General features: G+C 44.6%; 1 protein-coding gene across 1 annotated transcript; it reads right to left on the bottom strand.

The window, feature by feature from the left end:
- Positions 1-2,649: 2,649 nt before the first annotated feature.
- i17ra (Interleukin-17 receptor A) lies at positions 2,650-16,443 on the bottom strand. Its single transcript, NM_001165364.1, is given in 14 exon segments — positions 2,650-3,536; positions 3,656-4,247; positions 6,710-7,039; positions 7,739-7,980; positions 8,713-8,847; positions 8,920-8,986; positions 9,129-9,203; positions 12,472-12,626; positions 13,156-13,203; positions 13,388-13,514; positions 13,604-13,725; positions 14,267-14,413; positions 15,395-15,419; positions 16,135-16,443. Coding segments are annotated over 14 exon segments (2,901 nt in total). The 5' UTR covers positions 16,234-16,443; the 3' UTR covers positions 2,650-2,799.
- Positions 16,444-17,100: the final 657 nt, after the last annotated feature.

Raw genomic sequence — 17,100 nt, 5'->3', positions numbered from 1 at the left:
CTGATTGAACTGAGGTGTCCTTCTACCTACCTTTATGTTGGCTGATTGAACTGAGGTGTCCTTCTACCTACCTTTCTGTTGGCTGATTGAACTGAGGTGTCCTTCTACCTACCTTTCTGTTGGCTGATTGAACTGAGGTGTCCTTCTACCTACCTTTCTGTTGGCTGATTGAACTGAGGTGTCCTTCTACCTACCTTTCTGTTGGCTGATTGAACTGAGGTGTCCTTCTACCTACCTTTCTGTTGGCTGATTGAACTGAGGTGTCCTTCTACCTAGCCTTTCTGTTGGCTGATTGAACTGAGGTGTCCTTCTACCTAGCCTTTCTGTTGGCTGATTGAACTGAGGTGTCCTTCTACCTAGCCTTTCTGTTGGCTGATTGAACTGAGGTGTCCTTCTACCTAGCCTTTCTGTTGGCTGATTGAACTGAGGTGTCCTTCTACCTACCTTTCTGTTGGCTGATTGAACTGAGGTGTCCTTCTACCTACCTTTCTGTTGGCTGATTGAACTGAGGTGTCCTTCTACCTACCTTTCTGTTGGCTGATTGAACTGAGGTGTCCTTCTACCTACATTTCTGTTGGCTGATTGAACTGAGGTGTCCTTCTACCTAGCCTTTCTGTTGGCTGATTGAACTGAGGTGTCCTTCTACCTAGCCTTTCTGTTGGCTGATTGAACTGAGGTGTCCTTCTACCTAGCCTTTCTGTTGGCTGATTGAACTGAGGTGTCCTTCTACCTAGCCTTTCTGTTGGCTGATTGAACTGAGGTGTCCTTCTACCTACCTTTCTGTTGGCTGATTGAACTGAGGTGTCCTTCTACCTAGCCTTTCTGTTGGCTGATTGAACTGAGGTGTCCTTCTACCTACATTTCTGTTGGCTGATTGAACTGAGGTGTCCTTCTACCTAGCCTTTCTGTTGGCTGATTGAACTGAGGTGTCCTTCTACCTAGCCTTACGTTGGCTGATTGAACTGAGGTGTCCTTCTACCTAGCCTTTCTGTTGGCTGATTGAACTGAGGTGTCCTTCTACCTAGCCTTACGTTGGCTGATTGAACTGAGGTGTCCTTCTACCTACCTTTATGTTGGCTGATTGAACTGAGGTGTCCTTCTACCTAGCCTTACGTTGGCTGATTGAACTGAGGTGTCCTTCTACCTAGCCTTTCTGTTGGCTGATTGAACTGAGGTGTCCTTCTACCTAGCCTTTCTGTTGGCTGATTGAACTGAGGTGTCCTTCTACCTACCTTTCTGTTGGCTGATTGAACTGAGGTGTCCTTCTACCTACCTTTCTGTTGGCTGATTGAACTGAGGTGTCCTTCTACCTACCTTTCTGTTGGCTGATTGAACTGAGGTGTCCTTCTACCTAGCCTTACGTTGGCTGATTGAACTGAGGTGTCCTTCTACCTACCTTTCTGTTGGCTGATTGAACTGAGGTGTCCTTCTACCTAGCCTTACGTTGGCTGATTGAACTGAGGTGTCCTTCTACCTAGCCTTTCTGTTGGCTGATTGAACTGAGGTGTCCTTCTACCTAGCCTTACGTTGGCTGATTGAACTGAGGTGTCCTTCTACCTAGCCTTTCTGTTGGCTGATTGAACTGAGGTGTCCTTCTACCTAGCCTTTCTGTTGGCTGATTGAACTGAGGTGTCCTTCTACCTACCTTTCTGTTGGCTGATTGAACTGAGGTGTCCTTCTACCTAGCCTTTCTGTTGGCTGATTGAACTGAGGTGTCCTTCTACCTAGCCTTTCTGTTGGCTGATTGAACTGAGGTGTCCTTCTACCTAGCCTTACGTTGGCTGATTGAACTCAAATAAAAATGGAATGGCTCTTTCTTGCTTCTGTTTGTTCCTACTCAATCAAGCCAAAGTATTTACAATGTTTTTATACTCTTTAGATATTATTTACGTGCCAATGACACTGCTGCATATTGAGATATTGAAAAGGTTTGTGCAATTGTACTTGGGGTTTAGAGATGATACAAGATAGCCTGGCCCCCGGATCTGTTTAGAGATGATACGAGAGAGCCTGGCCCCCGGATCTGTTTGTGCTCTCACCAACTCCATTGCTCATTGTCATGAGTTGTCATAACAGCACAATCAGACAGGTACCCAGGCTAGATAAGACAGGTTGTAACAATGTATGTACTGACAAAAAATATGTTTACTGTACAGTAATAGGCCAATAGAAGAAGCACTGAACCACCAAGGGCTTTCATTCTTGGATCTAGAATACTGGTTTACAGAGTCCAAGACTAACTCTGACTGACTACATTTGATTTATATTTAACAGATACTACGGTTCTGTTCCCAGCATGCATGTTTTCTATGTCTTGTTGAACAACTTGTTGAAATGGGATTTATATTTGGGGCTGTGTCCACAGGGCTCTGGTCAAAAGTAGTGCGCTATATAGGGAATTGGTGTGCCATTTGGGACAAAAATCTTGATTCCCAAATAGTGTACAGGAAAACAGAAACTGGTTATTGTTTACAGAAAGCAAATTCTACATGTAGAATGTTGTGTATTGTGTATATCTGAAATATGGACATGATCAGTTTTATTGTCCTGTAGAACCTGTACAACCAGATATAAGGAAGTGATGTCAGAACTAAATGTATGGATTATGCTGTACAAACCCATTGGCTGATTCATTGACTCCCCAGGTTGTGTATCATTTCAAACAGGAAATCAGAAAAACTTTATAGACAAAAGTGTTATAACAATATGAAAGACAATGCTGAACAACTAAAGTGTTTATGATCCAGAATATATGATTAACAACGTTCCCTCTGCATCTTATTGCAGAAGCCAGAGTATTTAATTGTTTAGGTAGAGAGCCTGTTGTAACCTGGCCAGCGCCACCAGTGGATTGTCGCTGGCCTCTCCTACAGGGTAGTGTACAGAAGAGTCCTGCTGGAAGGAGCTCCTGGAGATATAGCCCAGGTCTGACCCACTGACGGGTCTCTTCTCCTGGGCAGCAGGCTTCATCACCTCCCCACCTTCCTCCATCTCTACCGGCTGGGAGTGGGTTATCTCTGGCAGGGGAGGGAGGTACTGAATCTGACTAGCCATTGGTACAGGTGGGGTAACCTGGATGGAGCTGAAGGACAGTTGTGATTGGCTCATCTTGACAGGAAGTGATAGGTCCATCTCTCCATGCTGTTGTGATAAGTAGCCATTCTCTGTGGACACAGAGGTGATTTCTGGGATAGCACTGAGACCACAGAGTGACAGCTGGAGAGACATTAGTTGTTCCAGGGTGTCAACAGAGGGTTGACAAGAAGGACTGTATGCCTCCTCCTCTTCCTCGTTCTCTAGAGGGCAGCGGTCTGCTGTTCCCCACCTCTCCTGTAGGTGGAGACAGTTCTCTCTGGCCAAAGGTGGCTCACTCAGGAGAAGATCTGACAACCCACAGGGTTGACTCTCCAGGGCATGGGGGTGCAGATCAGAGATAAGTACCCCAGGTGGGGCCTCAACGACTGGGTATGATGGGTACACCTGGTGGCTGTCAGAGCTGACCCTTGGAAGAAGCTCCAGCACAGACGTCCCATTACCTGGAAGAAGAAGACTTTATTAATCCATACTAGACAGACATTTGTTCTGTTGTACCAAACCCCTAGCCTGGGCACCAGTCAGTTTGTGCTATCATTCCACTCCCCTCTGATAAGCTTACCTTCCAGTCTCACTTCAGGAGTCAAGACCTGGACTCCCTGGCTGGTTTCATTGATCTCTACATCATAGCTGGAGATTGGAGGCCCCTTCCTGTATTCTGGAACACACTGTAGAACAGGAGGCCCCTTCCTGTATTCTGGAACAATCTCCAGAACAGGAGGCCCCTTCCTGTATTCTGGAACACACTGTAGAACAGGAGGCCCCTTCCTGTATTCTGGAACAAACTCTAGAACAGGAGGCCCCTCCCTGTATTCTGGAACAAACTCTAGAACAGGTGGCCCCTCCCTGTATTCTGGAACAAACTCTAGAACAGGTGGCCCCTCCCTGTATTCTGGAACAAACTCTAGAACAGGTGGCCCCTCCCTGTACTCTGGAACAAACTCTAGAACAGGCGCGACCGGATTTTCCAGTAGAGCATCATACTCTGTTACTGCGACCACTTCCTCCTCTGCGTTGATGTCAACACACTCCTGTTCAAACCAGTCTGGGTTTTCTAGCTGGAACACCTGGAAGGCTTCGATGGCGTCACGCAGATCCCTCCCCGATGGACATTTGAAGTACTCTTCCACTCCGATCCCCTCGATGTGGCTGACCTGATTGAATTAATGAATTCATTTTATTTGACACGTTCAAAATATACTGAACAAAAATATAAACGCAACAACTTTGAAAATTTTACTGAGTTACAGTTCATATAAGGAAATCAGTCAATTGAAATAAATTCATTAGGCCCTAATCTATGGATTTCACATGACTGGGCCAGGGGCGCAGTAATAATTTAATGCATTCATTCATTTTTTTACGTATGTTATTACACATTGATTACACTACCACTCGTATTTCATATGTCACAACGATTCATCGATACGTCTGCTATGATGCGGGTAAAGTTGTCTAGCGCACCTACAGTGCTGGTCATAAAAAAAGCTAGCTAGCTCATGGATGCGGACAATGTTCTTCCCCAAAAACGTAGCAAAACGACATCATCTGTTTCAGTAGCTATCGTTAGCCAGCTAACTATATAGCTAGGTGTCATCATCTAAAATAACCCTAATTTATAAGACAGTTCTTATTTGATTAATGTTGGTTGGACCCATCTATGTGAAGCTAGCCACAATAAGGATTAGCCACAATAGTGGACTTTGCGGTTAGCCTTAAAAATAAAAGTATGGCATAATTCTACTATTTGTATTCATTTGCATCACTGTTAATTACATACTTTTATTTTGAAGGCCAACCGCAAAGTCCACTGTTGTGGCTAATCCTTATTGTGGCTAGCTTCACAACACATAACCCAGTCCGGTTCGAGCATCACTAGCCAGATTAAGTTAGCTGGCTGCTTATAACGTTAGCTTTGGGCAAAAGGGTTAAGTAGCTGGCTAGCTATTTATTTTCATGAACTGAAGTTCAATTTCAATTGGCGAACAACAAGTGGCTTCCTAGCTAATACTTACTCACAAGGATTCCTAAATCATTGCTAAGAAAAATGAAAATGGCTGCAGTTTCTACTGGTCATTGTTTTCAGGCTGGTTGTATTGGTGCTAGCTAGGTACCAAGCTAAAGCTAGCTACCCCAGAAGTTGCGGTGAACAAATTATGCTTTACTACCAACGCGGTATTGAAAACACATAGTTCGTGGACGGTGTTTGCTTGTTTGCAGACTGTTTTGTACAGCTTTGACAGTGCTACTGATAGTGTTGGCGGCGCTTGGCTTGGACGTGCAAATTCAGAACACACAGCATTCTATAATACAACTGTGTTATACGACGTGTCAAAATAAAAGCTTATTTAACGTGTCAAATAGTGTTATTTGACGTGTATCTTTTTTGACATGTAAAGACACAAACGGCGTTCCATAGTATGTCGTGAAGCTAATAGCACTGATGCTATTACTGTGTAACTCCGGTAAGGCAACATCTGAACAATAGCGCACTTGGTAACGTTAGTGTGTACCGGTGCTCGACCAGTCGTGAAGCCAACATCACCCACGACAGAGAACGGTTGATTGTCAAGGGCAATGAATTCCATTATCTTGGCTTTAATGGATTTCAACTTTGAGTTGTCTCTCGCTGAAATTTTCTTTCTCTTTCAAATTACTGCTCGACTTGACGACTGCTCGATCCACACAGCAGACATTGTGGGCTAGGTTAGGAATTCTGTGTTACACGTGTAGCGCAAGATTTTACGTGGCGTCATTACGTCATGTACCTACGTTATATAGGTATGCACGTCAGCTTTGACATCGGTTTTAAACATCGGCGTTAAACTAGACATCGGGCCGATACCGATGTTGCCATTTTTAGCTAATATCATCCGATTTGTTGGAGATTTTCCAGTCATCTGATGATTCTCAGTACCTATACTGTTCTCTTTGAAGTAGAAACAATAATTAATATAAGCTTAAATATTAGACGTGTGTAAGCAGAATGAACGCTAAGCCCATGTGAGTGTACAAAGCTGGATCAACATCGAATTGACCATTGGACATGTAAAAAAACAGAACGTAAGCAGAATCTGTGTCGATGAGGCGAAGCAAGGTAAACTAACAAGACGTGACTGGTCTGGGCCATATCTAATCTTGTGAAGGATACTGGGACATGCACATGGGTTAATCATACATAAGACAACGTCAGTCTGAACTTGTGAAGACCTTTGGACAGGAACATTAGCTAAGGCATGTCATGCCACCAATAGAATCTATGCCCCAATGTCTGAGCCAATAAGAGGATGGAAACTAAGTAAGACAACAAGATTGGGAAAATGGGGTGATGACGTTATGTAAAGGTAAGACTGTATAAAAACCAAGCACTAAGAATGGAGATTCAGTTGTTTCCTGAACTAACTCGGCTTTGTTGCTCTCTGTGATAAAGTCTAATTGAATTCACAAGCTCTGGTATTTTCCACAACAGATTCTGATGTGTTCACCGATATATAGTGCATCCCTAACTATTACCTTGAGAAAGCTAGGACCAGACTGGCCGTCCCTGTCCCATACACTAGGGTACAGAACAACAGACCAGGCAGGAAGCATAGGGAGATCCCATCAACAAACTGACCTGTCCTGGTGCGTACTTCTCCTGGTCCAGGATCCTGAAGCAGAGCTCCTCAAAGTGCTTCATTAGCTTGTACTTCACAGCGATGTCGAAGACAGACGGCACGTCACGCTCGCTGCCGACATCGTCAAAGTAGGCCACCATGTACTTCCCCAGCGCGGCGGCCTGCTGCATGTCGGGCAGGAAGAGGTTGAGGGCCGGGGTCAGCATGTCGTCGATGGGCGACCGGAGGTCCTCTCTTAACGTCACACGACTCTGGCCACACATCGCCCTCCACTTGGCCTGGACGCCACGAGAACAGAGGACCAGGATCTTGTCTGATGATTTGTTGACCTGTAGGAGAGAAGCGGAGAGAGGGGGAGGAGAGGAGAAGAGAGGAGTTGACAAGGAAAGAAAAGAGGAGAGAAGAGGCAGGAGAGGAGAAGACAAGAAGAGGAGAGAGGAGGAGAGGAGAGGAGAAAAGAGAGGAAGAGGAGAGAGGGGGAGAGAAGCGGAGAAAAGAGGAGGAGAGGAGAGAAGAGAGGGGGGACAGAAGAGGAGAAAAGAGAGGAAGAAGAGAGAGGGGGAGAGAAGCGGAGAGGAGAGAGGGGGAGAGAAGCGGAGAAAAGAGGAGGAGAGGAGAGAAGAGGAGAGGAGAGAGGGGGAGAGACGAGAAGCGAAGAGGAGAGGAGAGAGGGGGAGAGACGAGGGGGAGAGAAGAGAGGACAAGAGAAGATGAGAGGAGATCGAGGAGAGAGGGGGAGAGAGACAGATTTGTCAATCTGTCCATCTGTGGAAACATAATTTTTTTCTGTTTTGTTCAAGTGCCTTGCTAAAGGGAACAACGGTACAGGGTCTGAAAACAACAACCTTCCGATTCCCACTTTTACATCCTAACCGTCTAGTCCTCTTCTCTACCGGGCCTGTATGTATAAAGCGTTTCAGAGCAGGACTGCTGATCTAGGAGCAGTCTAGCCTTTTAGATTATATTGAAGGATATTACATGAACAAGGGACACTTGATCCTAGATCAGCACTCCTGGTGTCTACCCACCTGTTGTCTCTGCCACTCCAGCCAGGGTAGTCTCCCCACAGTGCCCAGCCAGGCTGTGTCTAGAAGGTCCAACACCACCTCAGTTCCACACTTGGCCTGGAGGAAGGCACAGAGCTTCAGGACTATCTTCCTGTAGAGAGGATGGTCCTGAGAGTAGATCACCAACACCCTGGGAGGAACCCTGGGGAGATGAGGAATCTGGGCCTCTAGCTCTACAGCTGGGGGATAGGGGCCTGGTAGGACTGAAGGAGAGACAGAGAGGGAAGGAGGGGAGGGAAAGAGAGAGATGGAGGTAGGGAGAAAGAGGGAGGGAAGGGAGGGAGAGACAGAGCAGAGAGAGAGAGGGAGAGACAGAGAGAGACAGAGGGAAGGAGGGGAGGGAAAGAGAGAGATGGAGGTAGGGAGGGAGAGAGAGAGGGAAGGGAGGGAGAGACCGAGAGAGAGACAGAGAGGGAGGGAGACAGAGAGGGAGGGAGGGAGGGAGGGAGACAGAGAGGGAGGGAGGGAGGGAGGGAGGGAGGGAGGGAGGGAGGGAGGGAGGGAGGGAGGGAGGGAGGGGAGTGAGAGGAGAAAGAGTGATAAAGAGAATAATGAGAAAATGAAAAAAAAAGAGAACAAGAAGATAGCAATAAAAGTACCAACTAGAAAGATGAAACTATGAAACAGGAAGTCAGATTGATGCTCCTCTATTTCACGGACCATTGACTCCCAAAATCCATCCTCATTTCTTAACCATCATATTAGCTAATGTCTTAATTAATGTCATGCATTTAGTTATGGCTACATGGCCGTGCAGTAACGAAGCATATCATATACATGCCTGTATTTCAGAACAGCCAAAGTAAGTCAAATAGAGACTTGTCAAAATAACTTGTTTGTCACTAAGGAGCACTGAATAACCCATTTCCAATACATTTTGAGTGATTAAGTGAGAGATATTAAGTGAGCGATAACGGCATCTCTCCTCAACCAACCTTTCTTTCTCCGTCTCCGTAGTTGATAGACAAGACACCAGACCAGTCCGCTGACCAGTAGCAGCACCACGGCTGCTACGGCGGTGTAGATTTTAGGAGATGAACAATCTCCAGGTAACACAGTTGGAGGGGTCCCTGAAATCACACCAATATTCTGTTAGTGGAGAACATAAAATAGGTAATAAATAGACTTGTTGATGAACCTACCACATATGTTAAACGTTCTCCGTCTTCGCACACAGTCGTTGTTGCAACGGCTAAAAAACGGCTGGATCTAGTAGGAGGAAAATGAAGCTGTGCTTTACTAGGCCACTATCAGGTACACAACAGGTCTACAACATAAACCTCTAGCTTGCTGAACACTGCCGGCAATTTGACGGAAACAAGTAAGTTGTAAAGTTCTAAGGAGGACTTACCTCCACATCAAAATGGCAACAGGTCCGGGGCCACTTCTCCAGGTCAAACGCTACATTCAGCAGTGTTTGGTTGGTCTAAAGAAAAACATAAGATATGAACTCGTTTATCTTTCTGCTTGATCTCTACATCATAGACGTAGGTACGGTGCCTTGGGAAAGTATTCAGACCCCTTCCCCATTTCCACATTTTGTTATGTTACAGCCTTATTCTAAAATGGATGACATTAAAAAGAAATCCTCATCAATCTACACACAATACCATAATGACAAAGTGAAAACAGAGTTTTAGAAGTTTTGGCAAATGTATTACAAATAAAAAACAGAAATACTTTATTTATATAAGTATTCAGACCCTTTGCTATGAGACTGTAAATTGAGCTCAGGTACATCCTGTTTCCATTGATCATCCTTCAGATGTTTCTACAACTTGATTGGACATGATTTGAAAAGGCACACACTTGTCTATATAAGGTCCCACAGTTGACAGTGCATGTCAGAGCAAAAACCAGGCCATGAGGTCGAAGGAATTGTCCGTAGACCTCCGAGACAGGATTGTGTCGAGGCACAGATCTGGGGAAGGGTACCAAAACATGTCTGCAGCATTGAAGGTCCCAAGAAGACAGTGGCCTCCATCATTCTTAAATTGAAGAAGTTTGGAACCACCAAGACTCTTCCTAGAGCTGGCTGCCCAGCCAAACTGAGCAATCGGGGGAGAAGGGCATTGGTCAGGGAGATGAACAAGAACCCCATGGTCACTCTGACAGAGCTCCAGAGTTCCTCTGTGGAGATGGGAGAACCTTCCAGAAGGACAATCATCTCTGCAGCACTCCACCAATCAGGCCTTTATGGTAGAGTAGCCAGACGGAAGCCACTCCTCAGTAAAAGGCACATGACAGACCGCTTGGTCTAACTGACTCTCAGACCATCAGAATCAAGATTCTCCGGTCTGATGAAACCTGACACCATCCCTACGGTGAAGCATGGTGGTGGCAGCATCATGCTGTGGGGATGTTTTTCAGCGGCAGGGAGTGGGAGACTAGTCAGGATCGAGGGAAAGATGAACGGAGCAAAGTACAGAGAGATCCTTGATGAAAACCTGCTCCAGAGCGCTCAGGATCTCAGACTGGGGCGAAGGTTTACCTTCCAACAGGACAACGACTCTAAGCACACAGCCAAGACAACACAGGAGTGGCTTTGGGACAAGTCTCTGAATGTCCTTGAGTGGCCCAGCCAGAGCCTAGACTTGAACCCGATCGAACATCTCTGGAGAGACCTGAAAATAGCTGTGCAGTGACGCTCCTCATCCATCCTGACAGAGCTTGAGAGGATCTGCAGAGAAGAATGGGAGAAACTCCCCAAATACAGGTGTGCCAAGCTTGTAGTGTCATACCCAAGAAGAATCACTGCTGTAATCGCTAGCAAAGATGCTTCAACAAAATACTGAGTAAAGGGCCTGAATACTTACGTAAATGTGATATTTCCTGGCTTTTTTTTATACATTTGCAACAATTTCTAAAAAACTGTTTTTGCTTTGTCATTATGGGGTATTGTGATGTCATTATGGGGTATTGTGATGTCATTATGGGGTATTGTGATGTCATTATGGGGTATTGTGTGTAGATTGATGAGTAAAAAAACAATTTAATCCATTTTAGAATAAGGCTGTAACATAACATAATGTGGAAAAAGTCAAGGGGTCTGAATACTTTCCGAATGCTCTGTATGTGTGAAGAAGATTAGAATCTGAGGCAGAACCACATCGATGAAGTGTGACACAGGATGTGCAGTGTCTCGCTTTGCAAACCTAAATGTTCTAGGTCAAACCATTGGAAGGGAAAACAACACGTCTTCTGTACCGATGTAACGTCATGTAGCGAGCTACAGACACAATTCTGCTGATGATGTAGTTCTTTACACAATGAGAAGGATGTAAAAAAACGGTAACACTTCAAATCAAAGTTTATTTGCCACATGCGCTGAATACAACAGGTATAGACCTTACAGTGAAATGATTACTTACAGGCTCTAACCCATAGTGCAAAAAAGGTATTAGGTGAACAATAGGTAAGTAAAGAAATAAAACAACAGTAAAAAGACAGGCTATATACAGTAGAGAGGCTATATACAGTAGTGAGGCTATAAAAGTAGCGAGGCTACATACAGACACCGGTTAGTCAGGCTGATTGAGGTAGTATGTACATGTAGACATGGTTAAAGTGACTATGCATATATGATGAACAGAGAGTAGCAGCAGCGTAAAAAGAGGGTTTGGCGGGTGGCGGGACACAATGCAGATAGCCCGGTTAGCCAATGTTCGGGGGCACTGGTTGGGCGGGACAATTGAGGTAGTATGTACATGAATGTATAGTTAAAGTGACAATGCATATATGATAAACAGAGAGTAGCAGCAGCGTAAAAGAGGGTTTGGGGGGGGTATACAATGCAAATAGTCCGGGTAGCCATTTGATTACCTTATCACTTAGAATAGAGCACCCTATTCCCTATATAGTGCACTACTTTTGACCAGAACCCTATAAGTAGTTTACTTGATAGGAAGTAGGGTGTCATTTGGGACACACCCTTAGTTATTTATGTATTTTTTTATTTAACTATGCATGTCAGTTAAGAACAAATTGTTATTTTACAATGACGGCCTACCCTAACCCCTAACCCAGACGACACTGGACCAATTGTGCGCCACCCTATGGGACTCTCGATCAACGATCAATTGTGATACAGCCCGGGATCGAACCATGGTCTGTAGTGACGCCTCTAGCACTGAGATGCAATGCCTTAGACCGCTGCACCACTCGGGAGCCTAATTTGTTAAAGGGAACCTACATATGTCTATTGACTTCATAAGCCATTCATAAGGCATTCATAAGCCATTCATAAGTCATTTATAAGCCATTCATAAATCATTCATAAGGCATTCATAAGCCATTCATAAATAATTTATAAGGCATTCATAAGCCATTCATAAGCCATTAATAAATCATTCATAAGGCATTCATAAATCATTTATAAGGCATTCATAAATCATTCATAAGCCATTCATAAATCATTTATAAGGCATTTATAAGGCATTCATAAATGATTCATAAGGCATTCATAAGCCATTCATAAGGCATTCATAAGCCATTCATAAGCCATCCATTCATCACTCAAAATGCGTGAAATGAAATGTATGCATTCACTACTGTAAGTCGCTCTGGATAAGAGCGTCTGCTAAATGACTGAAATGAAATTTAAAAATTCATAAGGCATTCTTAAGCCATTCATAAGCCATTCATAAGCCGTTCATAAGGCATTCATAAGCCATTCATAACATGAATAACCATACCATATCTGTGTCCTGCCATTGTCTGTTGTTGGAGCACAGTAGTGAGACTCTGTAGTTGTGTGAGTGCTGGTCTGTACCAAACCCGACAGTGAGCGTGGTTCTGCCTTGTGGTCCAGTAGACCGCTCCAGCGTAGTATTAGGTCTCCACAGACTCCCTTCACACAGCAACAAAGGAACACTGTCAGAACTGAGTAGCAGCATCCTGGAATGTTCTACTACTTGTGTTTATGCACCTCTTATAGAATTAGATTTTATTATTTATTTATTTATTTATTTTATTTATATAAAAGTATTGAGGAGTTTCTATAAACAGTACCGGCACCCAAAATGAGTACTGGCACCTATTTCAGTCCAAGTCAAGAACTGGTCACAATACACTATGAACATTATACCTGTATGACTTATTTTAAGATATTTATTTAACTAGATGTTAATTACAACCACTCACCACTTCATATAATATAACAGTAATGTGATTGGTCACTCACCACTTCAATATAACAGTAATATGATTGGTCACTCACCACTTCATATAATATAACAGTAATGTGATTGGTCACTCACCACTTCATATAATATAACAGTAATGTGATTGGTCACTCACCACTTCATATAATATAACAGTAATGTGATTGGTCACTCACCACTTCATATAATATAACAGTAATGTGATTGGTCACTCACCGGTCTCCAGACACACCTTGCTCCTCTGAATCTTGGGATCTTTACAATCTACGGTTAAATGACATCTATTACCTCACGATTGAATTGAATTTTGAACTAAACGTTATAACAAGTATGTTTCAGGTATTGAATGTTGAATACCTGGAAAGCTGTTGATGCCAATCCAATGTGCAGTAGGAATAGACAGTAGACTAGTGTACAAAGTCTCTACACTGTGTTTTACTCATCTCACCTGGGACAGTGATATGTTTATAGATGTTATAACCAGAGTGTTTCAGGTTTGGTTTGGGGAGGTTGGAGACGGAGACAACGTATGACAGGCCGGGTTCAACCACCACTCGATCCAGGGAGAAAGACCACTGAGAGAAAATACATTGTCTGTTTACTACGGTGTGTCACGTAAGAATGGATATTTACCGTTAAATTGAACACTTGTAATGCGCCCTACCTTTTCATATGCTGGATTAAGCATGGGTATCTTATCGAAGAATTCATATCGAACACACAGATTCTGGTTTGTGGCTTCCTTCAGAACATGAAGCTCTGTTCCTTTCAGGAAACGAATACTTCCTGATGAGAAGAAGAAGAAGAAGGTGAAGAAGAAGAAGGTGAAGAAGACATGTAAAAGTCACAAACTGCTAATATACTTCTAGTGCTACTCTCCACTTATTCCACATCTAACAAATATCACCCTGTGGCTTAGTGCTACTCTCCACTTATTCCACATCTAACAAATAGCACCCTGTGGCTTAGTGCTACTCTCCACTTATTCCACATCTAACAAATAGCAACCTGTGGCTTAGTGCTACTCTCCACTTATTCCACATCTAACAAATAGCAACCTGTGGCTTAGTGCTACTCTCCACTTATTCCACATCTAACAAATATCACCCTGTGGCTTAGTGCTACTCTCCACTTATTACACATCTAACAAATAGCACCCTGTGGCTTAGTGCTACTCTCCACTTATTCCACATCTAACAAATAGCAACCTGTGGCTTAGTGCTACTCTCCACTTATTCCACATCTAACAAATAGCACCCTGTGGCTTAGTGCGCTTTAATAGGGAGGCAAGGTCATGTCACACTGTGATAGTGGCCAGTCAACCCACCTTCATCCTGAGCTTTCCATCGGGCCACTAAAACAGGCACCAGGTGTCCCTCCTCATCTTCTCTAGTGTCCAGCTCCACCTCTAGGTTCACTGGGCTGTTAGGAGTGTAGAGCCGAGGCCTCAACCACCCTTTATCCAGGCAGTTATCTATGGAGGGGAGGGAAGGAGAGGAGAGGAGATGGGAGGGGATGGGGAGGAGAGGAGATGGGAGGGGAGGAGGGGAGGAGAGGAGATGGGAGGGGAGGAGGGGAGAGGAGATGGGAGGGGAGGAGAGGAGATGGAAGAGGAGGAGATGGGAGGGGAGCAGAGGAGAGGAGAGGAGATGGGAGTGGAGGGGAGGAGAGGAGATGGGAGGGGAGGAGGGGAGAGGAGATGGGAGGGGGGTGGGGAGGAGAGGAGATGGGAGGGGAGGAGGGAGGAGATGAGAGGGGAGGAGAGGAGATGGGAGGGGAGGAGATGGGAGGGGAGGAGAGGAGATGGGAGGGGATGGGGAGGAGAGGAGAGGAGAGGAGATGGGAGGGGAGGAGGGGAGAGGAGATGGGAGGGGATGGGGAGGAGAGGAGATGGGAGGGGAGGGGAGGAGATGAGATGGGAGGGGAGGAGAGGAGATGGGAGGGGAGGAGAGGAGATGGGAGGGGAGGAGAGGAGAGGAGATGGGAGGGGAGCAGAGGAGAGGAGAGGAGAGGAGAGGAGATGGGAGGGGAGGAGAGGTGAGGAAAGGAGGGGAGCAGAGCGGAGGGGGAGCAGAGGGGGGGAGGGGAGGGGAGCAGAGGGGGGGAGGGGAGGGGGGAGCAGAGGGGAGCAGAGGGGGGAGGGGAGGGGGAGCAGAGGGGGGGAGGGGAGCAGAGCGGAGGGGAGGGGGAGCAGAGGGAGGGGGGGGGAGCAGAGGGGGGGAGGGGAGCAGAGGGGGGAGGGGAGAGGGGAGCAGAGGGGGGGAGGGGAGCAGAGTGGAGGGGAGGGGGAGCAGAGGGGGGAGGGGGAGGGGAGCACTTGTTGATGAAGGAAGTGATGAACTATCACGTCAAAAAGGAACAATGCAACCGTTTGTTTGAACAAAACAACCCCACACTGTAAAACACTGTGTGGACCAATAGTAAGAGTCTATGGAACGTCAGAGATACTACTCACTGATGTTGGCTTCACATCTCAAACCCTGCACAAAAACAGGAACGTACACAGGCACATGAGCAAATGAAAACCATAGAACAAGAAACAACAACAACTGAGAATGTATGATGAACTAATCATGTATTTCTGTTAAGTCTAGCACTGCCAAAAAAAAACGGACTTTCCTCTGTTTTAGATATATTTACACACTATGAGGTTGGAATAATACTGTGAAATTGTGAAAATTATGATAATGCCCTTGTAGTGTAAAAAGCTGTTTGAAAAGACCACTGGAAATGTTGGTCATAGTGACATCACAAACTGTAAATGAGAAGGGAAAAAAAACACCTGTATTTGTCCTTTAATTATTTTGAATGCATTACAAATAAATGTACTTGCTGAGATTAGTGGTGTTTTTGATAATATCACAATTTCAAAGAACGATAGAATGAGTAGTCATCTTTTTTGATAAGATATTTATCTTATTATGATAAAGTAAATTAGTAGCCTTGGCATAATGAAAGTCAGCCTGATGGACAGATTATAGATATATATTTTTAATGTAACTTTTATTTAACTAGACAAGTCAGTTAATAATAAATTCTCATTTCCAATAACGTCCTACCCCGGCCAAACCCGGGCCACGGAGGGCCAACTGTGCGCCGCACTATGGGACTCCCGATCCCTGCCGGATGTACTGATGCACTGAGAGAGTTTGACTGTTTACCCGAATACATTTTTAAAAGTCAGTCGTCATTTACCTCCTGAGTACAGTTTAGTGTGGGCCATGTCAAAATCCATAGACTTGATGAAGTAGAGACAAACGCCAACAACAATCCCACCGGGAGAAGTAACTTCATTTTCGTTTAGTCAAAAGCGAGTAGCTTTCCTCCCGCAAATCATTTTCACATTTCTAATTGTCATTGGAATCATAAATGTAGCGCACCCGTCACGATAGAAACAAAGAAAAACTCTCTCTAATCTGTAAACGCGCATTTACTGTACAATACAGTAGCTATACTAGACAGACAGTAAATAAGATGCCGTTCACATGGGGAGTCCACGAAATGTCTCATGAAGGTAAATACTCAGAATTCCCCGTGAAGGAAGGTCGGTACAACGTCTAAATGCCTAACTTACTGTAACTTCCTGGTGGTTATGCAAATGTGAAGAACACCTGATCTACTGGAAATATTGTTTTTTCTCCTTCCTCTTTGTGTGTCAGGTGCGTGGGTATATAGGGACTCTCCCAAATGGCACCCTATTTCCTGTGTAGTGCACTACTTTTAGCCAGGTCCAATAGGGATCGGGCCAGAAGTAGTGCACTATGTAGGGAATAGGGTGCCATTTGGGAAGATTACATAGAGTACACTATTATTATAGTCATTGCATATTTGTATTTCCAGTTAGACTTGATCACTCCAAGTTATAATATTTATATTTCCAGTTAGACTTGCTTCACTCCAAGTTATCATATTTATATTTCCAGTTAGGCATGCCTCACTCCAAGTTATCATATTTATATTTCCAGTTAGACTTGCTTCACTCCAAGTTATCATATTTATATTTCCAGTTAGGCATGCCTCACTCCAAGTTATCATATTTATATTTCCAGTTAGGCATGCTTCACTCCAAGTTATCATATTTATATTTCCAGTTAGGCATGCCTCACTCCAAGTTATCATATTTGTATTTCCAGTTTGGCATGCTTCACTCCAAGTTATCAT

The sequence above is a fragment of the Salmo salar genome, chromosome 07 (assembly GCF_965601325.2).
Source record: "Salmo salar chromosome 07, fSalSal1, whole genome shotgun sequence".
NCBI lineage: Eukaryota > Metazoa > Chordata > Actinopteri > Salmoniformes > Salmonidae > Salmo > Salmo salar.
This window is presented reverse-complemented; position numbering and strand designations above follow the sequence as displayed.